The 27,555-nt window shown below is 39.5% G+C and overlaps 1 protein-coding gene across 1 annotated transcript in view; it reads right to left on the bottom strand.

The window, feature by feature from the left end:
• Positions 1-16,649, bottom strand: part of LOC134754217 (glypican-4) — a 158,492-nt gene extending 141,843 nt beyond the window's left edge. The window contains exon 1 of the mRNA XM_063690387.1: positions 16,288-16,649. Within this exon, the coding sequence (XP_063546457.1) occupies positions 16,288-16,504 (217 nt within the window). The 5' untranslated portion in view covers positions 16,505-16,649. The remainder of the gene's footprint in view (positions 1-16,287) is intronic.
• Between the last annotated feature and the right edge of the window lie 10,906 nt (positions 16,650-27,555).

Genomic DNA, 27,555 nt, shown 5'->3' with positions numbered 1-27,555 from the left:
TGCACTAGCCCTCAAACCAAAACTGTCCCCGTTAGACCGGGGTATGTAAATGAACTTTTACATTTTATCGACATCGAATTAAAGCAAGTTCCATTTGCACTAGCCCTCAAACCAAAACTGTCCCCGTTAGACCGGGGTATGTAAATGAACTTTTACATTTTATCGACATCGACTTAAAGCAAGTTTCATTTGCACTCGCACCCAAATCAAAATTTCCCCCGTTAGACCAGGGTAAGTAAACTGAAATAGATATCATACACTAAAGATATCATATACTACTTAAACAACAGAAATCAAAATATTTTCATAAAAATAACTTTTACAGTTAGTTAAAAAATAACATTGTATTATTTTTGAAACTCATATAGGACTAATGACTATACATTATACAACAACATGCCACACCATGGGGATAAAGCAAAAAAAAGACATTCAAACTTTACGTGTACGGGAAGTACTGCCCTAAAAAATATTTGTTTACAAGCGGGCAAAGTTGTTGACTGTTTAACCCCTCGTGCTAATATTGAAATTGACATGATACTCAAGCAAGCGAGAGATTCTAAAATTGATCCACGAGCGTAGCGGTTCGAAAAGGGGAATCTTCAGCGTTGCGAGGGTATAATATTATTCACCACACCAGCTCTTCAAGCCTCAATGCTCTCTTTATTCTTCGCAAACAGATGAGAAAGTTGCTTTTTATCCACAAGACTGACAAAGCAATATGTTACAAATTTCGAGTTGTTTCCTCAAGTTGGCTGGTAGACGTTGTTGTCATGTCGCTAAGACCCAACGTTTCAAAGATATGTGAAATACCGAAAAATGGGAACTTCAAACCCCCCTCTCTCGTCCAAACAAAGTTACGGAGTCAAATTTTGTGTTCCTAGCATTTCCCTCTATACCTTCTTGTTGCTTGGCCTACAAGGTCTCTTTGACAAGTAAATCTAACATTTATAGGCCAATCAAATTAGATTGTTTTGACGAATTAATTCCCAGCAAGCTGGAAATCGTTTTAATACCTTCATTTGGTCCTAAATGCGTGTAATGCGACTTTGCGCAATCCCAGGAGGTGTGCATTAATTTTATCACTTCTTCAGTTTTTGGCTTGTGGCTCGAAAACGGTACGTCCGACGGAATATTTTCTCTAATCACGATAAAAATTGATATCTGAGGATCCGAAAGGTACTTTCATACGCATTCGTAAAAAAAAATCTTAACGCAATCCCCCCCGCCCCCAACCCCGCGGGAAAAATATAGGCCTTTACCTCCTTCAGTACACCTGCATGAAATAATATTTTTCGAGCAAGTGTGATGAAAAATATTAGGTGATATACATATAATATATACCACAAATTTTGGAATAATACATTGCATACATGCAACTAAAAGTCGTAGGAAATGTCTGCGTCTGATTTCGTTAATGTAATAACCAGAGGGCAGAAATGCTCATGGCAAAAATCAAACGTTAATAGAGTTGGAACGTTGAATTTTATCGACTTTTTCAGCTATCGATAAGTTCAGTCACCTGACTTTAACATAAACCTCTTTGATTAGCTAGTTGACCATTTGACCTCTTTGATTAGTTTAAAAGTAAATTGCATGGCAGTTAACTGTCATTTCTGCCACTAGTCTTTTTGCAACTAATTCAAAAATGGTTAAAAAATGGTTAATCCAAAAAGAAAAACAATTAACAAATGGATAATGAAGTATCCTTGTCTTACAACGAAAACAACTCAACAATATACTGCTCTAAATGCACCTTATGTTCACTTAAAGAACCTAAAACAATAGTGCGTTGAAACTCACATAACGAGTAAAACACATTCACCTGAGTTTAAAGAGGTAAAGAACGATAATAGTTATTTGTTATACAAGGGTGCATTGTATTTTACCCGCGAGTGTGGAATTGAAACACGAGCACGCGAAAGGATTCTATAGTTGAACCACGAGTGAAGCAAGTAGTTGTAAAATAGAATCCTGAGCGTAGCGAGTGTTTCAACACACGAGAAGTAACACAAAACTTTTCACCTCACTATAGCGAGGAAAGTGCAACATCCACAGGCGTTAGATCATCTTCATCACTGGAATCACTCATTTTTTTACGATATTATAACAAAAAACTGGAAATTCTGTATTTTTACGTGAGAAGTTTTTAAGTTTAATTTTTGTTGACAATGTTGACATTTATGACGTATGAAATGTCAATGATGCGTTTTGAAATTGCATCGACTCAACTTGTGCGTTCAGAATTATATTTAACATCATTATTAAAAAACAAACGTTTCTTATGGAACTTTAAGGTTTATGACATAAAATCATAAAATAAAGCTAAATTTGGTATTTTTTTATTAGATACTCAAACCATTTGTTTCATGATAATTAATATTGAACGAACCATTATTATGAGCGTTTTACGTTTTGTTATCTGTCAAGCTACTTAAACACGCTCCATCAAAGGTCAAATTACTTTCCCCACTAGTGGATAAAATGCGTTTTTCCCCGCTTGTTTTAAAGGATAAAAGACAACTTTCCGAGCTAGTGAGGGGAAATAGTTTTTATCTAGATTTGATAATATTTCTCGTTTGTTGCAACATTCTATGGAAAAAAATTAATAATCCACATTTCCGGAATTTTTTAAGGTGACTGAACTTATCGATAGCTGAAAAGTCGATAAAATTCAACGTTCCAACTCTATTAACGTTTGATTTTTGCCATGAGCAATTCCGCCCTCTGGTAATAACAATATTCACACGGTTATTGCTATTCCATTAACGAGATCAGACGATGACGAATCGAGCACTAAATTGAGATTATAATCATTACACGAGCTTGCTTGCGGGCTCGCATTCTTAGCCCCAAAGAATCCATGAAGCGCCGGAATGCACGGAACCCGTTTTGTTTTCGCCACGTCACTACACTACTCGCTCAACCCCACCCGACACCAACTCCCCAGGATGTTAGTGTGAACCTAAACTCCGAACCTAATACTGCTGCTACTAATAATGCTGGGGGAAGTAAAAGCAAAAATTACCCGGTATTTAGGTAACTGATTGGGTAGATTGGGTAAATACCCACGAGGCCACGACCCATCTCTAGTTTCTACCTACGTTTAGTTATCAGGTCAAGTTTGGTATCATTTTCGTATAAATTATCGATTAGCAATTCATTTATAAAATATGTAATCGTTTTACCTTTTCCGGTATTCGTCATCATTTTCTTTTGGCATGTTCGATGTTAGTATATCTCGTTTTTAGTCTCATTCGTTATTCGTCCTATCTTTTTTGGTCTTATTCTAATTCTATGTTCGTATTTTTCTTATTTGAGCTCTTTTCAAATTTGGGACACATTTTCTATTTATCCCATTCGATATTCGTTCCATTCACTATTTAACTTGTTTTTTGTAAAAAATATTACTTAAAATGTTATTAATTGAAAGTACCCTAAACAATACACATGTAGGGGTGATAAATCCAAAACGGGGACACGGGGTAAGACCAGAACGGATATGATAGTCGTTCTTGTCTACGTGACCGCGTGATAAAACGGTGTCCGTCACTTTCAATCGCGCGGTTTTAAAAAGTGACGGTTATTTTATCACGTGGATTAAACTATCCATAATACTCCTACAGGACACAGCAGTATAGCTACTTAGATAGTTACAGATTGATAAACGCTTTGGTCGCTGCTGTCACCCATCTTGGTAAGTTTGTCAACAAAAGTTGAATGACGCGCGTGTCGGCGTATAGGAATTACATAAGAAAAACCTTTTTTTTTACCTGTGCCTGAATAACTGCATGGAATTCGTCGCCATACCAATATAACGTTGAAATTAGTACAATTTGTATTTTTATGCGATTTAGTATGTAATACGAAAGAAAAAACATTACTTTTGATTGTTATTGAATCGCGTTTGGGTCAATACCGTACGGGTTAAACTAAAACCGGGTAATACCTACTCAGTTTTATTTGAGTGTCTTTTTTGTAGAATCCACGGAAAAACAGTGCTTGGGTACAATACAATGTTTCAAGTGTAAAAAATAGGGCCATGAGGGCTGTACTGGTTGACTGTACTGTACTGGCCATGGCCAAAGATGACAAAGACTACCAGCAAAAGTGAAGAATGAAAAATGGATGACGAATACAAAATGAGACGAATCAAGAACTTGTTAAAAACCGGCCAAGTGCGAGTCGGACTCGCGCACGAACGGTTCCGTACCATTACGCAAAAAACGGCAAAAAAATCACGTTTGTTGTATGGGAGCCCCACTTAAATATTTATTTTATTCTGTTTTTAGTATTTGTTGTTATAGCGGCAACAGAAATACATCAACTGTGAAAATTTCAACTGTCTAGCTATCACGGTTCATGAGATACAGCCTGGTGACAGACGGACACACAGACAGACAGACAGCGGAGTCTTAGTAATAGGGTCCCGTTTTTACCCTTTGGGTACGGAACCCTAAAAACGAATGGGGACCAACAACGAACGTGTCGAAAAAAAAATTGATGAATAAATATATAAAACACGATTATCAAATTATCCTTAGAGAGGTCTCCAAGATTTGAAATCCTATATAATTAAAAGACAAAAAACATAAATCAAACAAAAAGACAAGAACCGAATGAAGTGTCTCATGTTAATGAAACTGAAAATATCCTACTAATAAGAACTACTCGTATTATAAATACGAAAGTAAATCTGCCCGTCTGTCATTGTATCTCTGCACACATCCTTCCCCGTGATTCAAACTACACATCTCCACCCAATCATCTAAATATGTTCTGCAGTTTCATACGTATGAATATAGAATGGATTTAACTACGGAAATCATCATTCTTCGTAGACGAAATCTGACTGACTCTGTTAACAAACTACTGCACAGAGAAGGGTCTTAGGGTTCCTTGCTGCACTGTTCTTAGAGTAGGTAATCAGTTTCGGCGTAATGCATATCACGTGCACTTAACATTAATTAGTTCAGTTGGTGACCTGCAATTGGAGATGCAGTATCTAATTAGTAGTTTTAAAAGCGATCGCAAGCAACGAAGAATAAGTAGATTGCATTTTTTTGCGGAAACAGGCTCGAGTACGGGACCGGTCCGCGGCGTCGCGCCCTCGCGCCACGGCCAGAGGAGCGCCGGCAGCTGGCACCTGCAGCACCGCTCGCTGGAATGTCCGGCCGAGAATTAAATAAACCCTATATCCGATGGCTGGTCCACTGCATAAAAATGCACCACCAAACCGGCCCTATTTTTTTATTAAATACGTAATCCTGTACCTATCGAGTACAGAATTAAGTCTGTAGATCTGTAAAAAATTATAAATCAAATAAAACCGGCCAAGTGCGAGTCCGACTCGCGTTCCAAGGGTTCCGTACATTAATTTAAACAAGGTATTTTTTATGTGAAATGTAAGTGAAATGTCTTTAAAAAACCCGTAGGGGTCGGATCAAAAACTAAGTAATTAAGTCCGACTCACGTTTGACTACACATTTCTAATAGGTTTTCCTGTGATCTATAGGTAAAGAACTATTTTGTGTATTTTTTTCAAAATTAGACCCAGTAGTTTCGGAGATAAAGGGGGGGGAATGGTCATTTTTTGTATATTTTCTTGAATAACTTCTAAACTGTTTATCCTAAAATTATAAAAAAAAATATATTTGAGTTCCTCACAATGAGCTCTTTCATTTGATATGTAACATGATATAGTTTGAATAACTTTATTTTTTAATTTTCTCATTTACCCCCCAAAAGTGGTCCCCATGATTAAATTTTATTTGTTTACGTTACATGTCCATCTTTGGGTCACAAACTTACATATGTATACCAAATTTCAACTTAATTGGTCCAGTAGTTACGGAGAAAATAGGCTGTGACAGTCGGACAGACAGACAGACAGACGCACGAGTGATCCTATAAGGGTTCCGTTTTTTCCTTTTGAAGTACGGAACCCTAATAAAACAACAATACAACCCTGGAAAACACTTTCATATCTCATGCTCTGAAAGTGGGGCGTTGTTGTTCTAAAGTGCGCTGAAAGTGTTATGTTTCTGCTCTAGTGCAGAAAAGTGGTGTACTCCTCGGCGTCCCCGGAAACAAAATGGAAAAATAGTGTCTATTTCCCAGCCTGGAACAATTGGTAATTGTTCTAATTTTACTCATCCCGCATTGAATCTTTTTAGGGTTCCGTACCCAAAGGGTAAAAACGGGACCCTATTACTAAGACTCCGCTGTCCGTCTGTCACCAGGCTGTATCTCATGAACCGTGATAGCTAGACAGTTGAAATTTTCACAGATGATGTATTTTTGTTGCCGCTATAACAACAAATACTAAAAACAGAATAATATAAATATTTAAATGGGGCTCCCATACAACAAACGTGATTTTTTTGCTGTTTTTTTCCGTAATGGTACGGAACCCTTCGAGCGCGAGTCCGACTCGCACTTGGCCGGTTTTTTTTAACAAAAATGGTGTAAGCAAATTTTTGGGTTATTAAAGTTACTTAGCCCTACATTGATGAAAATAACATAAAATAAATAAATATTATAGCACATTCTTACACAGATTGACTGAGTCCCACGGTAAGCCAAAGGAGGCTTGTGTTATGGGTACTCAGGCAACGATATATATAATATATAAATACTTAAATACATAGAAAACACCCATGACTCAGGAACAAATATCTGTGCTCATCACACAAATAAATGCCCTTACCAGGATTCGAACCCAGGACCATCGGCTTCACAGGCAGGGTCACTACCCACTAGGTCAAACCGGTCGGTCGTCGGAAAATATAAGATAAAAATTGCTTATTTTATTCACTAAAATGAGTAAATGTCATTGACTATTGGGGGTTTTAGAACGAAAAAGTAAAAATTAAAAAGTAAGAGGCAATCCCGCTGATTTTCATACTATAATGAACAAATCATTTTAAAATGACTGCAGTTTGTTAAAATATACCACCTACTTAAGTTGCTGTCTTACTATGCTTACCCTAAGTTTGACATTAAAGTTAGTCTTAGAAAAAATATACCTATATAATAAAGTATCCTTTTACAAACAAATGTTTCTACCTAAAGGATACACTATGCTAAAATAACAAATATAATATTAATAATAATACACGGTTGCTAAGGTCAAGGTAAGTTATCTATAAGTGTTTTTTTTTAATTTGGTTTTTACTTCCAATATGCTATATTTATTTTCTCCTCTTAACCATTCTATTTCATTATATATTTTTGGGACCAAAAATTTATCTGTTCTCCTACCATAATATTTTTTTACAAAATGTTGTACAGTCAGCTGCAGAGAAAAGGTACCCCCCCTGCATAGAAGTTTGTATGCAAAGGTGCTAAGCGAATAGTATTGCTGACTGTACATATTTCCTTATTCTAATATTCTTTGTTTTATATTTGCTTTGTTTAGAGACTAAATTTATTATTACAGTAATTATCTATGGCTATCAAATATTGCACTCTTTGAGTCACAGGTAATATTTTATACATTTTATAAAGTTTTTGTAGCCGCCTTTCAACTTATTATTAGTTTTGCTGTCCAATAAGTATTTCAGTGACCTTATCTTTTTAATTTCATCAATATATTTGTGTACTTATAAGTTGGAACTAAATACCAAAACACCATCTAGTAATTACCTACTTACTAAGTATTATGTAATTATTTGTATTAACTAAGTTAAGGGCTACTTGCACTCGATCGTAACGAGAAAAACCTCATGAAGTTTTATCAAAATTACATAGTAGGAGGTACAATCAGCTTACATCTATCTACTTCTACCGGCGGCTTCATGAAATTTATAAAATTGCCAAGTCGTAATACTCGTAATCAATCTTATGTATACTACCTACCTACCTAAGTATAAATGTAGGTATAGGTATTTCCACGGGAGTTGAGGTGAATGATTACACACACAGCTACAAGAAGTACTGATGACTGCAAAAAATATCTAGCAATGCAACATATGTAAATATAATTATATTTATGAATAAATAATAACATTACATTTGTAATAATCACCATTATTTTGAATGTACATATGAATAAATGATTACATCAGAATAGTAATAGTCACAATTGTTTTATTTCCCATTTTGTGACAACCCTAGCATATTTGCATGTGACAGCGTAAGTACCTACTATACACTGGCGGCGGCATCGCGCGACATCAAAGCCGTTGCGCTACTTACTGTAGGGAAGAATAATTGTAATACTGTGCTATAGTTATTTTCCCCTCACTAGCTCGGAAAGCCGTCTTTTATCCTTTGAAACAAGCGGGGAAAAACGCCTTTTATCCACTAGTGGGGAAAGTAATTTGACCTTGGATGGAGCGTGTTTAAGTAGCTTTTGACAGATAACAAAACGTAAAACGCTCACAATAATGGTTCGTTCGATATTAATTATCATTAAATAAATGGTTTGAGAATTTAATAAAAAATACCAAATTTAGCTTTATTTAATGATTTTAAGTTATAACCTTAAATTCCATAAGAAACATTTGTTTTTTTAAATGATGTTGTTGAATGTAATTCTGAACGCACAAGTTGAGTCGATGCAATTTCAAAACGCATAGTCAGAAATGTCAACATTGTCAACAATTTTTTTCTTGCCGACTCCGATACGTAAAAATACACAACTTCCAGAGTTTTCTGTTATAATATCGTATTGTCGTAAAAAAATTAGTGATGCCAGAGATGAAGATGATCTAACGCCTGTGGATGTTGCACTTTCCTCGCTATAGTGAGGGGAAAAGTTTTGTGTTACTCACGGGTGCAAATGTATTTTACTTCTCGTGTGTTGAAACCACTCGCTACGCTGAGGATTCTGTTTTAGAACCACTCGCTTCGCTCGTGGTTCAACTATAGAATCCTTTCGCTTGCTCGTGTTTCAATTCCACACTCGCGGGTAAAATACAAGTTTGCACCCTTGTATAACAAATAACTATTGTGCAACAAGAGAGGAAAGTTGGTTTTTCTTGCGAGTGTTTATTTTGAGTCCCGAGAAAGCGAAAGAGTCTATAATTGAATCTCGAGCGAAGCGAGTGATTCTAAGTTAGAGTCTTGAGCGTAGCGAGGGACTCAAAAACACGAGATGTAAAATAACTTTGCTCTCGTGTTGCACATAATTTTTCACCTCAGTAAGGTTAAAATTTATTTCGAATTACACATAATAGTACAAAAACAAAAAAAAATGTAGAAGTATGAAGTGGCAGTTCATGGCCTTCACTAAATTAAAAAGCTACTTTGTACAGCTCGAACAAGCCTACTTTCGTCACTCCCTGGAGTAAGGAAAGTGCGACTTTCCTCACTCTAAGGAGTGACGAAAGTAGGCTTGTTCGAGCTGCTGAGGTGAAAAATATTTTTCGCTAGGGGTTATTTATCTTCTCACACATGTACTTAAAGTCTCCGATTGCAAGTAAGTCCTAAAGAAAAAATCATGGCCGTAGGTCTATTAGGTACTTTAATTACTGATTTTGCAAAATTGCCTTGTCTCGTTTGGTTTTCTCACATTCGATATGAAAAGTAGAGTGTTTAACTCGGGTGAAAGGCACCATTTCCGTCTCGGACTATTTGGCGCTCGAACGCAGTGAGCAACTACCTCGACAGAAATGGGTGCCTTTCAACCCTTGGTTAACAATCTACTATTGGAGTTTCATTCTTCTAAATGTTACTCTTGAAAATAAATCATCTGCAGTTAAACGACTTCTAACTAAAGTTTAGTTATAAGTTATGATACTTATGATGAACATAAAAATAATGTCAAAATGACCATCCGATCTTAAGAAGGTCAACGATGGATGCAGGCACGACCTTAATCAAAAACATATTTTAAGCTTGGGAACAACAACTAGATGCAATAGGCGTGTTCTGCGATGTGTCGAAGGCCTTTGACTGTGTCGATCATGACACTCTTATTCGCAAGCTAAACCACTACGGCGTGAAGTATAAGGCTCTTGATCTCATCTGGTCCTATCTTATAAATAGAATTCAGAAAGTGGACAAAAATAAAACTAAATCGTCGGGGTCTATTACTTCAATGGGCGTCCACCAAGGATCTATTCTTGGCCCATTCTTGTTTCTCGTCTATAAACGTTTTGCCTTATATAGTTAATGAAAAGCATAAGTTGGTTCTATTTGCTAATGATACATCTATTATATTTAAAGTAAAAAGGAAACAGAGTGATTTAAATTAAATAAATGATGTATTGTCCTCTGTAGTTCATTGGTTTACTACTAATAATTTACTTCTCAATGCCAAGAAAACTAAATGTGTAAGATTCTCTTTGCCTAATGTACCGCATGTGAGTGACGCTCAGGTTGTTTTAAAAGACGAAATTTTAGATTTTGATGATAACGCTGTTTTTCTAGGCTTAACCTTAGATTCAAAATTACAGTGGGGTACGCACATTTCTACACTGGCCGGTAGACTAAGTTCAGCAGCATACGCAGTTAAAAGAATCCGTCAACTTGCAGATGTTGAGACAGCACGGCTGGTGTATTTTGGATATTTCCACAGCGTCATGTCTTACGGCATTTTATTGTGGGGCAAAGCCGCTAACATTAATTAAATTTTTGTTTTACAGAAGCGTGCTGTTCGGAACATATATAATTTAGGAACACGAATGTCTCTTAAAGATAAATTTAAAGAAATCAATATTCTCACTTTTGCTTCTCAATATATTTACGAAAATATAATGTATGTAAGAAAAAAATATCGACATGTATAAATTGAATAGTGACATACACAATTTTAACACTAGAAATAAAAATAAATTGGCGATTCCAAAATTCCGTTTAAATAGAGTAAATAATATTTCATTTATGGGGAAGAGTGTGCTCTTTTATAATAAGTTACCATCTAATTTAACGAAATTGTCAATGAATAAATTCAAATCAATTGTAAAACGACAGCTTTTACAAAAAGCTTATTATACTGTTAAGGAATTCGTAGAAGATAAGGATGCATTTATGTTAAAATAGAATAGTTATGTATACATATATAGTTATAAGTTGACATGTAAAAGAGCTAGCTTAAGCCTATTTACAAATTTTTGAGTATGAGTAATCATTTCTCCTCCTCCTCTTGTTCTTAGGAATCTTCCCGGATAATTTGAAAAAATTGATATTACCATTGCATAAAAAAGGAAATAAAAATATAATCAGTAATTACAGACCCATTGCGTTATTGCCTTCTTTTTCCAAAATTGTTGAGAAAGTTATTTACAGCCGAGTTGTACATTTTGTCACTGCGAACAACCTTATAAACAGCAACCAATTTGGATTTCAGCAAAATCCACTTCATTGGCAATATTTAAAACATTTGAGTATATTTGGGATGCAGTTAATAGCAAAAAACCCTGCGTTAGCCTCTTCCTCGATATGAGCAAGGAGTTTGACTGCGTCTTACTATCACAGCTAAAACACTTAGGTATCCGCGGAATGCCTTAAAATTATTTGAAAGCTAGTTTACCAACAGGAAACAAGCGACGGTTATCAATAGTTATAATGAAGATACAAAAACTGTTGAAAAAGTCCAATCAGAATATAAAGCTGTAAATCTGGGCGTTCCTCAAGGCAGTATTTTAGGGCCTCTTTTATTCTATATCTATGTCAATGAATTACCAAATATTATCGAGAAATTATGTGTAATGTTTGCCGACGATGCAACAATTTTATTTTCTGGTGAAACAATAGATGATGCTTTTTGCACAAATATTAGTAACACTGTAAAGAAAGTCGTCAGTTGATTAAAATCAATAACCTTAAAAGTAAATTTAACTAAAACTAAACTTATGCAGTTCAGGAACTATAAACAAATTCCGACAAATTTGAATGGGTTGATGTCAGGCACTTTGCTGGAAGAAGTAGACAATATAAGTTTTTTTAGGTTTATCAATAGATCCTCAATTAACCTGGAAACATCATATAGAGAAGATCAATAGCAAAATTTCCAGTCAATGTTACGCATTATCTATATTATCCGAAACGTGTTTTGAAGATGTTGTTATTAGTGCGTACTACGCAAACATTTATTCTCAATTGACGTACGGTGTCATATACTGGGGTAATTCCGTAGACGTGCAGTCCACATTCATTTTGCAAAAGAGGTGCTTAAGAACTATCTATCGTATGAACTACAGACAATCATTGAGAAATATTTTCAAGGACAAACGTTTTCTAACTTTAACTGGCATATATATACGAACTCTGTAAATTTATTAAGAGCAACAAGAATTATTTCACAACATTAGCTTCCCTCCGCGACAACCTTGGCTCTCAATATAAGTATAATTTAAAACTACCTCTAGTCAATAATAAAACTTACGATAAAAGCACATATATTACTGCCATTCGCGTCTTTAATCAGCTTCCAGATGAATTGAAAATGTTAGATGGCATAGAATTTATGCGTAGTTTAAAAAAATGGCTTATTAAGAATGAATTCTATTCACTAAAGGATTTCTTTGAATTATATTCTTCATGATACTGTGTCCCCTATACTGATAGCTATGCTATGTACGTGTATAATAGTTAAGTGTTTCTTAGTTTTAAGTGTCCATTGTATACCCGAATTGGGTTACCGTTGAAACTCACATGTATAACACCACATAACACCTCTGTAACACGGTTGTACAATAAAGAAATATCTTATCTTATCTTTCAAGAAAAAGTCCGTCATTCAGTAGTAGTAGTAGTACAGTCGCCATCAGATAAATCGGAGCGGCTGAGGTGTTCAAAAATATCTGATATTATTCTAAAAGACCTCCGCGAGCTGCACCGGGTCAAATGTTCCCATCACACTTGGCGCGTTACCACGTTGGATAGCGATGGCCAGCCTTTGCACCAGGTACGAACCCGTGCGAGCATCACAGAGGTCCTCTTCCTAATCCTATGTCCCACCTCCCTTATAAAAGCTATGGCGTCAGACCCCCAACACCCCGTTATGTCGAAGGCAAGTGGTACAAAATAATAATAATGATTTTTATTTGTTTTCAAAAAATATATTGAGGTTTAAAGTGAGTCAGTTTTCCATTTTCATTAAAATGAAGAAAACTGAGGAACGAGCTGTCATGCAGTTTTATGTTTTTAAAGGAAAAATTGTGCACCCACATTACAACTGTGTTGCATCATGCCATAGGCCAGGGGACTGTTAACCTTCTCTAGTAGGTACCGTTCGCACTTGGGTACATGATTTCATACGAAGACGACAAAGCGTCAATGACGTGTCCCGGAGACCAATTGAGGTTTCTATCCTAGAAAAGACCGATAAATATTTTTTTAAGTTTAGAAGTTATCCTGCATCTTTTATATGAGAAAATCCACTTACAACAAGCTTCTGTAATGTTGCAGCATTATTGGTGTTCTCTTTGATTTCAACTTCTAAATTCTAATAGTCCGGTGGCCGACTGCATGAAACCCTACCTGATAAAAAAATTGAAAATACCTAAATAAAATAAATAGTAAATTGTATCTGTCACGTGGTACCACAAATTCGGTCGGACATAGGAACCTGCAGAATTTGGCCTCCTACCATACATGTTTCGTTCTATTTTTCGATAAGGTTTTTTTTGATGAATTTTTGTACATACCTACCACTTTTTTGCCATTTGCGCAAAATTTGCCAAGTTAAGCCGTGGCCGACCAGGAGCAGTAAAAGTTAGCTACCTACCCCTGCAAAGTAGGTATTTTCTATTTTTTTATCAGGTAGGGTTTCATGCAGTCGGCCACCCGATTATAAGGTACGCGACAATCGCGACACGTCTCGTAGTAATTACTTACTGAATCAATGACAATTGACATTGATGTCTTTTAAATAGCGATCATACCTACCGTTATGTTAAAACCATGTACGTAAGTATACCTTTAAACGAGCAAGTCTTGTATATATATATATATGTATACAGGGTGCCCATGAGGAAGGGGAAAAATTTAAACAGCGTATTCCTGACTATATTTAAAGTTAGAAATGTTAATTAACGTCTGCTAAATTAGGCTCGGTTTTAGAGATATTTCCATTTTTGTGTAAAAATGTTGTAATGAAATCTCCAGTATGAAACACCTTTATGATTGCGACGTTGCGAGACTTAAACATCTAATTTGACTGTAAAACTCAAAGGACATTGTAGGATCAAAGGACACAGCGGATCCCGGGGTAACGATGCTGCGGACGAGCTTGCCAGGCAAGGATCGAGTGCGGGAGCGATTGGCCCAGAACCGATCCTCCTGATACCGTTTAGCAAGGTACGCTCAATGCTGCTGGCACGTACAGGGAAACTACACACAAAACATTGGCTAAACCAGACTGGATGCAGACAGGCCAAACAAGCCATGCCTGGCATCAACGGAAAGCTCACAAGGGTGCTCCGTCAATTAGGAAGGACCCGACTGAGCATGGTAACCAGTGTCATAACAGGTCATGGACTATTTAACAAACATCTTTGTATAACAGGTGTCACAGACAGTCCCCTATGCAGAGGATGCATGGAGACAGAAGAAACAGCCTCTCACGTGGTGCTGGAGTGCAGCGGAGTGGCCCCATACAGGGCAAAACATCTCGGATCCCCGAGAGACCTCCCTGAGGTCCTACTCAACATCAAAGGTTTGATAGGTTTCCTCGAGGAGTTGAGCTGGCAGGACTAGCCCACCCCCATGTCACGCAAAATAGGCGCCAGTCGTTGAGTTGCGGAAAATCGCCCGAACTACAATACAATAGGTCAATTCACGAAAGCTTTTCCTATGAAAATCTTGACAGTTCAGTACAAATCTTTATTATTATTATTATGTTCGTCCTTTACATAATCTCGGGACCATGGGGTCCCGGACATTTGGAAGGCGTGCGTGGGGCCGAAGCCAACACGCAGAGGCCCCTTGTAAAAAGACAATTTACTCTAAAAGGTGATGTGACACCAACCGACGATTATCCCTGTATGCACTATAGTAGTGCACCCAAGGACAAGCCCCGGTTAGTGCAGGACTATTGCAATGATAAGAAACAAAATAAACTAGGCTATTGTGTTGAGATGTTAGTGTACTGGTTACCGGGTCTATGGAAATACTATGGCACCTGCCCCAATCTATGTTTAAAAACACGAAAAAAAATGGACAGGTGGTGACTCGCCAACTCACAATATGGGTCCCCGAAAACGGCCGCTCGCACGGAGCGACAAGGGGACAACATCGCGTGAGTGGCTCAGGGTGTGGAGAGGTGTGCACCGCTTTCTACCCAGTGGCTGTAATCACTCACAGCCACTGTGCCAACTCGCGTCTTATGCATATTTCACTTCCACCCTGCGAACTATAGCTCTGACACCCCACTCTGGACGGCCGGTAAAGGCAAGCCAGAGGTGAGAGTCCTGCGGCCCCTGCTCAGTGTTCACTCCAGCCGGCCAATGAAGGCAAGCCGGAGGGAGGGGCCTGACCGACTCTCGGGGGTATGGGACCCAAGGGACGTCACTTCCCATTCAGCTCGCCACAAGCTGCCCTGGGGGCTTATTATTATTATTATTATTATTTGTAATGCAGGCAGGCAGTTTAAACAACTGATAATGCCTGTATCCAGAGTCATAAACCAAGTTCTCAGTGTTGAGTAGAATTTGCTTTGTGAATCTTGCACCAGTTCTTATGAATTAAGTTATGCCTATAAGCTAAAATAGTTGAAGAGCTCTCTATATTTCGTCCAGGATCCCAACTTCAGATCCTGACCAGATGACAATGACAATGGGACCAACTATAGGAAACCACCGCAAAAGCGCCTGACAAACCGCCTGACTTTTCTTATAATTCATAATACGTACCTACAGTCACAGTATACATATTTTACTTTACTTTTTTTAAACATACTAATAACAACAACTTTTGTTCGACCCCATTTACATGTCTATTGAGCAGGGATTGTTACCAGTTTAACTTAAAATCAAAATATCTCGTAGCATTTGAAATATTTCTTTGATATTGTAGAATTGTATTTAGGTAAGGTCAATGAGTTATCAGATTAGAAGAAATTTAATACTGGTTAAATTGTATGAAAAATATACCGGTATTCGATCCCTGCTATTGAGATTCAATCTGACTACGCGACATTTCACTACGTTGAAAGCTTATCTTGACTTATCATAACAATGCAAAACTTGTAGACTACAAAAATGAGAATCAAGAGAAATGTAAAAATTGTTAAATTTAATAAAAATACGCGTACGTTTGGCACGTACTTGATTAGTTAAATATTAGTGAGGTCACGAGTGCTCCCAACTCCCAAGCCGCAACATGCAATGAACTCACCTGAGTTAGGCTGCTCCTGTATGTCCACTACCGACAACATTCCTTTCTTTTCCAAGATATTTCGCACGTTTGTGCATGATAGTTCCAAATCAGCAACACAAGAACTAATCATTATACTGGTAAATACCAGTACTAACAATATTTGTCTCATTCTCAATCCGTAAATCGATTTTTTGCTGGGCGACAGTTCAACACAATAACACTCTCTCACAGTCATGGCTTATTCTTTATGTACATCAGTATGAATTGATGGAAATAGACAAATCAAAAGAGTATTTTAGTCTTTGATTTGTTTCCTTATAATAAAAAGTATTCTTAATTAGAACTAATAATATAAACGTAACCACAATCGCAACTTCCAATCAACTACGATCCATGATGGCCGCAGTTCGACTGCAATGCAATGCAATGTAAATTAGTTCAACAACTTCAACCAACACTGTTTTTTTTTTTTTTTCTTCTTGGTGGACTTGAGGGCGGTGTTGCCCGTAGCCAACGTCATGCAAAAGGGTAGGAAATAACGCGGAAAGGAATAAAGGAAATTCGGAATTTGGAATAACAAAAAAAAAGTGGTCAGGTCAGGTACACAATAAATAAATAAACACAATGTGGTAAAAAATAAAATAAACTATACTTTTATATTATTACGCAAGATGAAGCAAGTTAAGATATTATAAAGATCAGGATCAATAAGTAAGGAAGGGATGTCTGTTGGAAAGGGAATATGTTTGGATTGTAAAGCTTCCATAAAAACAGTTCGATCGTTTAAAGGACAAGAGAAAAATATATGATTGATATCAGCCACCTCAGCACCACAGTCACATTTAGGATTATCTATAAATTCAAACCTCGCAAGATGAGAAAGAGCACTTGTATGTCCCAGTCTCATTCGTGTTAAACATGATATTTCGCGTCTATTAAATTTTTTATTGTAAAACCATGGCTTTAAAGGGATGTCGTTTTGAATCTTAAGGGGCCCACAGACTATCAGTCCGCCGGACGATATCGGCCTGTCAGTTAGAACAAAAAATTGACAGTTCCGAACAACTGACAGGCCAATATCGTCCGGCGGACTGATAGTCAGTGGGACCCTTTAAGATAATAGCTTCCGGATTCCAAGCTGTTTCAAAACCAAAAGAACTCCCAGTCTAACCTGAGATATCTTTTGGGGAGCAACAGAAGATCATTACAATAGTTTTTATATGGAAATATATCACCAGAAGCAACAGCATCTACGACCAGACGATCAGCTTTCTCATTTCCGGGAATGCCACAATGACTCGGCACCCATACAAAGTTTACAGTGAGCCCTTTCTTTTCGCATTTTAATAATATGTCTCGGATGTCATATAAAAAGGGTAATTGTTTGACATTTTAAAAGGTGATTTTAATAAAATTTGGAGGCAACTTCAAGAATCGGAAAAAATTACACATTTATTTAAACTGAACATGCAAACATACTCAACCGCTTTATAAATACCAAATAGTTCTCCAGTGAATACCGAAGATTCTGGAGGCAGTTTAATTTTTTGTACGACATTATACTGATAATGAAATACACCAACCCCAACACAGCCATATGAAGAACTTTTGGACGCATCTGTGTATATGTGATGCCAACCAGACCAATTTTCGCCCACTAAGTTGTTAAATACAGGTTTTGCACTTATTTTATCCTTCATAATATTGGAGTCCAGAATGAGTTGTGGAGAAATAATCAAAGAGTCAAAGTCTTTCTCGTATATAGGAAGAGAAATGTATGACAGTGGAGAAGACAGAGACAGAAATTTAAGGTAGCTGTTAATTATACAAGGAGGATTTCTATGACGCCAATATGGAGATGACTGTATATTATCATAAAGAGCAGATAATTTTGTGATCAGAGGATGTATTGAAAATTGCATAGTCCTAAAAATAAATCTGTCAGATAAAAATTGACGTCTTAAATGCGCAGGTGGGTCCACACACTCCACTTGCATGGCATTAGCAGGACTGGTTCGCATAGCACCAAGGATAGTCCTTAGTGACTTATTCTGTATAACATTGAGTACTTTAAAGGCATCTTCTGTTCCCGGTGTTAGAAGAAAAGAACCGTAATCAACAATGCTTCTTATAACCGAATTATAAATGAGCTTCAAATAGAAAGGATGGCTACCCCACCATACACCAGCCAAACATCTCAATATGTTTAAAGAGCGTTCGCATCTACCTTTAACATAATTACAATGACCTTTGGCTGACAAATTGTAGTCTAAAACAATCCCTAAGTACTTAACTTGTTCACGAAAGGAGATTATAGATCCACCATAGGATAAATTTCCATTAACAGTTTTTTTCCTTGGAGAAAATATTATTGCTGAGGTTTTCGGAACTGAAAGATCTAACCCATTATTATTTAAATATATATTTAATTCCTTCAAACTAGCATTTATAAACTCGCAGGCCTTCGGTACGGATCTATTTCTAGAGTAAAGTACTATGTCATCGGCGTATTGTAAAATGGACATACAATCTGGCAAATTAGAACTAAGGTCGTATGTATACATTAAAAAGTAAAGGGCTTAAAACTGAACCTTGCGGTAGTCCTTTCCAAACTGTCCTGTGTAATACTTTATCATCTAAATCTAACCTGATCGACCGTTCATAAAACATAGCAGCAATAATATTGCACAAGCGTTCAGGAACTCCCAAGAGGCACAATTTATTTACAAGAATTGATATATTTACATTATCGTAGGCAGAATTAATATCTATAAAACAAGCTACTACATATTCTCGCTTTGAAAAGGCTAAAAGAATATCAGAAACTAACAAACTAACACAGTCTAAAGTGCTTCTGCTTTTGCGAAAACCATATTGAATATCAGGTAATAATTTCTTACTTTCAATAAACCCTTCTAATCTATTTTTAACTAAGTGTTCTAAAATTTTAATTAAAACGGAAGATAACGCAATTGGACGGTAAGAATTTGCATCATTACGGGGTTTATTTGGTTTGAGGAAAGGCAACACTAGCTGTAATTTCCAACTTGGTGGAATGTCACCTGTCAAAAATATGCAGTTGATAGTGTTCCTAATTGATTATGATGCTCTTTTGTTTCGTCCAAATATTATCTTTTCTCTTGGTATAAAAAAAAATACTTCTGGTGCTAATAATGTCTTTTTACAACTCATTGAGGAAAAGTGGCAGAATTTCCTTACAATATTTACAGATGCCTCGAAACTCTCAACTGACCTTGCTGTTGGCTCTGCGGTTTGGATTCCGCGTTATAAAATTATATTAAGTTTCAAAAGCCCTCCTACCACATCGGTGTTCACAGGGGAAGCAATATCTATCTTTGAAGCTGTTTCATTCATTCAGTCTCACAAAGTCCCGAAAGCAATAATATTATCTGACTCCCTTAGCTGTCTTCAAGATTTACATAAGTTTCCACTTCGCTCCAGGGATAATCTTTTTATCATCCTTAAGACTAGACAGTCCCTATACCAATGTTCTCTACTTGGGCTTGAAGTTGTTCTTGCTTGGATCCCTAGTCATAGTGAAATTGATGGTAATGAGCATGCAGATTCCTGTGCTAAACAGGCGATTGAAATTGGTTGCTCTTCCTCTTACTCCAAGTGCTATATGCAGGACCTCCGTAACTCTGCTAAAGCAGATCTTGTCAGACAGTGGACTGAAGAGTGGGAGATAACTAGCAAATCCACTGGCAATCGCTATTATAGGATCCAACCGAATATTCTTGTCAGACCTTGGTTTTTCAAATACCATAAGATTCACAAGTCAGTTACCTCCTCTATTATTCGTCTTCGACTTGGCCACAATACTTCCCCTGCTTGGCTAGCTAAAATCCATATTCTAGATCATTCATTATGTGAATGCGGCCTGGAGGAAGGCACCCTTGATCACATCTTCTTCAACTGTCCAAATACTCATGCCAGTTTTTATGATTTTCTTCCTGACTATATTCAACGTCCTGTTAACATAAACCATATCCTTATCTTGGTTAACACTACCTTTGTTTATGTCCTTGCTAAGTTTATGAAAGATTTTAATATCAAGCTTTAGCTCCTTTTAAAAGTTTTTACCTGTTTGTTTACCCAAACTTTCCTGTAATGTTCCTTTAAAAAAAAAAAAAAAAAAACCTGATCCTGGCAGTTGGCTCATTACTTTCTATAGTTTCTATTGGTTTTTCTGGCCGTCCATTTTTTCTATTTTTATTCCTATAGTAGTTTAGATTCTTCAACCGATCAAGCATCTACACGGACTGAATCAAGTTCTGATACTGAAATTCTGCTCCCACAACCTTGATGCTGGCAAAATTGTCCCAATGGACAGATGCCATAAGAACCAAAAACTGAACTGATATTAAGAAAGTAACCTAGAATATTGCCCTCAAGTCCACCAAGAAAAAAAAAAAAAACTAGAATATTATCACTAGAATGTGTCAAAAAGGAATATGGAATTCCATCGCATCCTGGTGCAGAATCTATGACATACGATAATACAATAAGAACAAATTTATTTACATACAAGATATATACAGTGCTACTACGTAAACGAAATTAATAACTAGCTTAAATCTAAAATAGGCCCTTGGGGCATTGTACCAAGGATGCTGGCGGCATTTCCCCGCTGTATCGCAATGCTGATACGTTGTGCGAGAAAGCCGCCAGCTCTTCGGTCACCAGTTACGTCAACCAGACGCTTAATAATAATAATACAATTAATACATTCTTTAGTTCCAATTTGGAGTGGAGTGTGGAGGGCCCTTAGAGCTGGCTCATTCCTAGGCCAAAGAAGGCACCAAATATAATGACCACCAAAAAATACTTTGGTACCGTAAATAAAGAAATGTCTTTCACCAAAAAAAAATACTAAACACCAATAAAATAAGGTCTAAAGGCTGCTCCAGACTACGCGGCGCGAAGCCGCGAACGCGAATGTGGAGCCGATTTCGCTGATTAGCGAACTAGACTCCACACTCGCGTTCGCGGCTTCGCGCCGTGAATCGAGCACGAGTGTGGAGGGCCCTTAAAATTACAAAACAACCACCTGCTTAAATCACGACTGCACTTCAAATTGTATTCAAACACCAAAAATCATGAATGATCACCAAATATAATGAATGACCACCAAATCTTGAAGGGCAAATTAATGCGATATTTTTACCTAAATAAACCGCTATGATTACCAAAAAATGTATACATATTACCAAATAAAGTAAAATGATGCTAAAATTACTAGCCCCTCCCGCTCAAGCCCCCGTACCCCGCACCGTACGTTAGAACTGCGACCCTTATAGAAACGAAATGCCACCAGAAAAGTGGGTTAAGGTTAGAACTGCGACCCTTACAGAAACGAAATGCTAGAAGAAAAGTGGGTTAGGTTAGAACTGCGACCCTTACAGAAACAAAATGCTACTTAAAAGTGGGTTAGGTTAGGTTAGAACTGCGACCCTGACACAAACGAAATGCTACTATAAAAGTGGGTTAGGTTAGGTTAGAACTGCGACCCTTACAGAAACGAAATGCTACTAAAAAAGTGGGTTAGGTTAGGTTAGGTTAGAACTAGGGTCAAGACTGTTGAGGCTCCTGACCGCGTGTCTGGAGCAGGGCCGCTTTCCAAGGGACTGGAAGACTGGGAAGCTAGTGCTTCTGCATAAACCCGGGCGGCCGGCTCACTCTCCATCTGGTTACCGTCCTATAGTCTTGCTTGATGAGGTGGGCAAGCTCTTCGAGCGGATAATCGCAGCTCGCCTCATCAAGCACCTGGAGCGCGTAGGGCCGGATCTTGCCGACTACCAGATCGGCTTTCGTAGGGGCCGCTCGACGGTAGATGCCATATTGCGGGTTCGGGCCATGGCTAAGGAGGCTGTGTCCCGGGGCGAAGTCGTCTTGGCGGTGTCATTAGACATCTCTAACGCCTTTAACACCCTGCCCTGGGAAACCGTAAAGGAGGCGTTGCGGTACCACAAGGTGCCCCCACACTTGTCGCGAATCATAGCCGCCTACCTCAGCGAGAGGGCTGTAGTCTGGCCAGGGCGACAGGACTGGAGTCGAAGGAATATGTCGTGTGGAGTTCCGCAGGGGTCGGTTCTAGGGCCACTCCTGTGGAACATAGGTTATGACTGGGTCCTACGGGGGGAAAACTTGCGTGGAGTAGACGTCACGTGTTACGCTGACGATACGCTCGTGACGGCCAGAGGACCCAGTTACCGCGACGCAGCTGTGCTCGCGACGGCGGGAGTCGCCCACTGTGTGGCCCGAATCCGGCGTCTAGGGCTAGAAGTGGCGCTAGCGAAGTGCGTGGCCATTTTTTTCTTCGGCCCGCGAAGAGCGCCTCTAGGCGGCGCAGAAATTATTGTGGGAGGTGTTCCAATTGCTGTCAAGCCGACGTTACTCTACCTCGGCGTCTTGCTTGACAGCAAGTGGAACTTCGAGGCTCACTTCAAGCGTTTAGCGCCCAAATTACTGCGCGCAGCGGCGGCCTTTGGGCATATACTGCCCAACCTGGGAGGGCCCAAGGCCTCATGTCGCCGCTTATACACGGGTGTGGTGCGCTCGATGGCGCTTTACGGTGCCCCAGTATGGGCGGATTCCCTTAGCAGCCACAACATTGCCCAACTGCGACGACCGCAGAGGGCAATGGCGCTGAGGGTAATCAGAGGATACCGCACAGTGAGCGCGGCGGCCGCGTGCGTGCTGGCCGGTTCTCTGCCCTGGGACCTGGACGCGAGGGTCCTCGCGGCGCTGTACCAGTGGCGCGGGGAGGCGCGAGCCCGAGGTGACCCGAAAGCACCTCAGGAGGTGGCGAAGCGGCACACTGAGCTGCTAGAAGACGCGACGGATATATGGGTGCAACGGCTAGAGCGGCCGAGGGCTGGCTCCCACACTATAGAGGCGGTACGACCAGTCCTTCAGACTAACGCAGGTACTGTCGGGGCATGGCTGTTTCGGCAGATACCTGCACAAGGTTGCCCAGCGGGAACCGACACCGGAGTGTCACCAATGCGGAGCCGGCGTAGACTCGGCCCAACACACATTGGCTGAGTGCCCAGTTTTTGGCGAGGAACGGGAGGAGTTGGTCGCCCAAGTAGGGCTAGACCTTTCGCTGCCAGCGGTAGTTCAGGCCATGCTGGGCAGCGAAAGTGCGTGGGAGACTGTGCTCACGTTTTGCGAGCACGTCATGAGAGATAAGGAGGCGGCCGAGCGCCGAGCGCCGAGGCTGACCCAATGCGCCGCCGCCGCATAGGCCGCAGACGTGCCGCTCATGAGCGGAACCTGCCGCCCTAATGAGAGCCAGCGGGCGGTGGGCACGGGGGCGTCCCCGCCCATGACGCTGGCTCCCGAGATGGTAAGCGCGACCTAGTGTCCTGGAAGCGCTTGCACTGGGTAGGTCAGTTGAATAAAAAAAGGGTATGGATCCTAGGCAGGATAGCCGCTGCGGGGTCGCGGACGCATTGCGTGAGCTTCCCCGTAACCCAACAACCAAAGCGGCGAGAGGACACCATGGGGTTTAGTGGGTAGTGGGGCCTCTATACAGCCCTGAGTCCCACATAACCGTCCGGGCCCGGCGGTATGCATAAAAGCATTCCCCATGTAAAAAAAAAAAAAAAGGTTAGGTTAGAACTGCTACCCCCCGCGGGTTGCTCACCTTGTCGTGGTGGAGAGGCTTAGTAACCGTGGCTTGGTCACCCACGGTGAAGCGAAGAGGCAACCAGGGCCGGCCTGTTTGGGTCGCGGGCTGGCCCGAGGAGGACGCTCCAAGTGGGCTGGTTTAGCCCGCTTGTGATGCGCCGAAGGTGGACCGTCGAGGAAGAGGAATGTCGGTATTGCGGTAAGCCGTTCTCCCTATCCTCGGCGGCCGAGGTGGGATCGCAGGGGAAGAGGAGTGATGGTATTTCGATGCGCCACTCTCCCTATCCCCTGCGAACTTGGCGGGGCCGTTCCGCTGTAGCGGTGTTGGTGGGGTTGCAGAGGAAGAGGAGTGTCGGTGTTACGATGTGCCGTTCTCCCTGTCCTCCGCAGCCGAGTTGTGGTTTTGCGGCAGAACCATAGACCTGATCTGTCGCCGGGCGCCGGGGAAATTCCTGGCGCCCGTGGCTTCCTTGTGGCGGGCTCGGGGGGGTCCGCTACAATACAGAATGGAAGCCGAGGAGGAAGGCGCGTCTTACCATCTGGCGCGCCTAGCGTGAAGGGCCTTCGGGCAGTCGCGAAGGAGCCGCGCTCGTGGACGGCTGCCGCCGGTGGGGTCGCAAATGACAAGCGCAAGCGTTCCTGTAACCCCACCAATAGGGCGGCGAGGCGGCATATGGGGGGGTTTTTAGTGGGTACACCGTGGGCCTCATTAGCCTAGACGGGAGTCCCACATAACCACTCGGGTCACTCCCCGCACCCAGATGGTATGCGTAATGCATTTTTACCTCCTAACAAAAAATTAAATTAAAAAATAGGTTACAACTGCTACCCTTCTTGGAGTGGGAAACCTTTCGCTGCGCAACGTAGTAGCGGCTGTTGGGCAGCGAAAGGAAATGGGCGGCAGTTGCCTCCTTCTGTGAAACCGTCATTTCACAGAAGGAGGCCGCGGAAAGGGAGCGTGAAAGTAGCGCTGACTCGCACCCGAACCGACGCAGATGGCGGGGAAGAAGGCCGGCACAATTTGCCGCCCGTCTAAATCCCTAGCAGCGCCAGCGGGCTGTGGGGGCCCGCACAACACGGCACTACACGATTGGCGGAGGGTCCAGCGTCCCTGGCTCTCCTTTCCATCGGTGTGGGTACCCTACTCTGCCGCAAGATAAGCCAGGGCCGCCGGAAGGAGTCATGGTAGAATCTCAGGCATCCCATGGCTCCTTCAAAACGGTAAGACGGGTGACGCCGGAGTGGCTTTTAGTCTCCTCTCCTCTCTTTAGGAGAGGATGGCTGCAGGAGAAAGTCCCACATATCCCCCAAAGGCTCCCCAGGCCGGGGGTATGCGTAACGCATTTTACCACTCCGTCGGATCCAAAGAGTATATATATGACCACAACGTTGTCGGATCTATATCTGTGTCTGTCACTTTTTTTTTACTGTTTCTGTCACTAGAATACTTTTGATCATGGAGACTATATAAAGGAGCCAAATCTCTATGTATGAAAAGTGTCCATCAAAAAACAGTAATTAGGCGGCGCCACCATACACCGAAATACTACCAAAAACAACCTACGTAATTTGGTCGGGTTATTGGTTGGTTCATGTTAGCGCCACCGGAGAGATTAGGAACTATTATTTAAAGCTGAAAGCGGTCACTAACGTCACTAGGTCAAAAATTAAATTAATATAGATAAATACCCACCTATGAAAGGCCCCCCAAGTCAGTCCCCTGCGGAAGGGTGCCCATCAGGCTGGCTACATTACCCCGCTGGATGGCTATGCCTGTTCTTTGGCGGCATGTATTTAACAGATCACCAGATTTAGTAAAATTTAACACCAAAAAAATCCTTTTTACCACCAAAAATAATGAATGATCACCAAAATAAGAACTCCTAGTTAATGAGAAATGATTACCAAATTTGTACCATTGTTTATCCTTTTAATACAAATAACACCAAAATAATCATTATTAATCCAAAAATAGATTTTTAAAACTAACCTGTGACTAGTATTCGTGTTTGGGGGCATATTTTTTAGAGGGCTCAAATATCGCCAGACAACTAAAATTGGTGATTAAATTGGAGATTGACACCAATCTCATTTCTGATCAAATCGGTCGAATTGATCATCCCGTCTGGACTAAACTTGTCATATCAAAAGTTATGGATGGTATAGAAAGGACGCCAATCTCTTATGGCAGAATTGTTGCAAATAGTCATACTTGTTATGAACAAAATGCTGCACTTCATGATAAAAGCAAGCCGCTTTGTACAGTGATAGTAGGGACCAAACTAAGCAATTTGACCCGCAGCAGCGGCAGTTTTACCCCTTAGGAACAGAGATGGCGCCACTTATTTAAAAAATATTTCAAAAAATTCTACAAACTAAACCAATGAACCGATTTAAATATTTAATATCTCAAATGAAAGCTCATTATATACATTACATTTAAAAAAATATATAAAAAATATATACTGAATACTTTTGACAAAAAACGGCATCTTAAGTTTTTTTTTCTCGATTGATAGTTTTTACTTGATTTCTCAAAAAAATGTACGGAACATGAATAGTTTAATGCATGTATATATTACTAAATAAAATAACAAGTATTATAAAAAAAAACCGACACCGATACCTCTCATACTTCACGAAATATGAATGTTTGACTGTGAGTATAAATTTCTTTAAAATATATTTCAAAAAATTCTACGAGCTAAACTACTTGACCGATTTCAATGTTTAATATCTAAAATAAAAGCTCATTATATACATTACTTATAAAAACATACTCAAAAAACATATACTGAATTCTTTGGCAAAAAACGGCATCTTAAGTTTTTTTTCTTACTCGATTGATAGTTCTTACTTGATTTCTTAAAAAAAAATATTATGGAACATGAATAGTTTAATACATGTATATATTACTGAATAAATAACAAGTATTATAAAAAAACCCGACACCGATACCTTTTATTCTTCAAGAAATATTTAAGTAATTTAAGTTCAATTATGCACGCTCTTACAAATAAATTTATTTAAAAGAAATCTTCAACCGCAGTAAGCGCACTGATTTTAATATGAAATGTGTCATATGAAAAGAAATCACCCAATTTAGTTTAATAAATAAAAAATAAATAAATAAAACCTGAATAAAGTTTTTTCCTGGTGCTGAATTACAAAAAAAAATATAACAAAATAGAAATTATTTTTATTTAAAGTGACTACATTCGTAAACAAAAAACTTAAATGTCCTCTTCGGGTTCACCGGTAGATGTAGAACTGAAAAAGAAAAGTCGTTTTGAAGGACTCGTACCATTCCAATACTACAAAATCACCGATCATACATGAACTGGTTGCTGTAGATTACTGTTGAATTATTTTTGTGCCTAGCTGATTACCATTAAACCTATAATTTTGTGCCAAACCTATAATCAGTGGTCAGTAACTCAGCATGCAAAATATAACCCTGGATTGAAAATTACATTAACTTAATTTTAATTTGTACAGCCACCTTTGCATGATTTACACTGGGCTGTGCATGGTAAGCTGACGCGACGACAGTCGACACCCACAACGCATAGTTTCGCAGCCAGATTGGGAGCCACAATGGTCCAAGAGGCTTAATTGCGACCAAATCGC

Source organism: Cydia strobilella, chromosome Z, assembly GCF_947568885.1.
Source record: "Cydia strobilella chromosome Z, ilCydStro3.1, whole genome shotgun sequence".
NCBI classification, from domain to species: domain Eukaryota; kingdom Metazoa; phylum Arthropoda; class Insecta; order Lepidoptera; family Tortricidae; genus Cydia; species Cydia strobilella.
The sequence above is the reverse complement of the archived record's forward strand: the minus strand, read 5'-3'. Positions and strand labels throughout refer to the sequence as shown.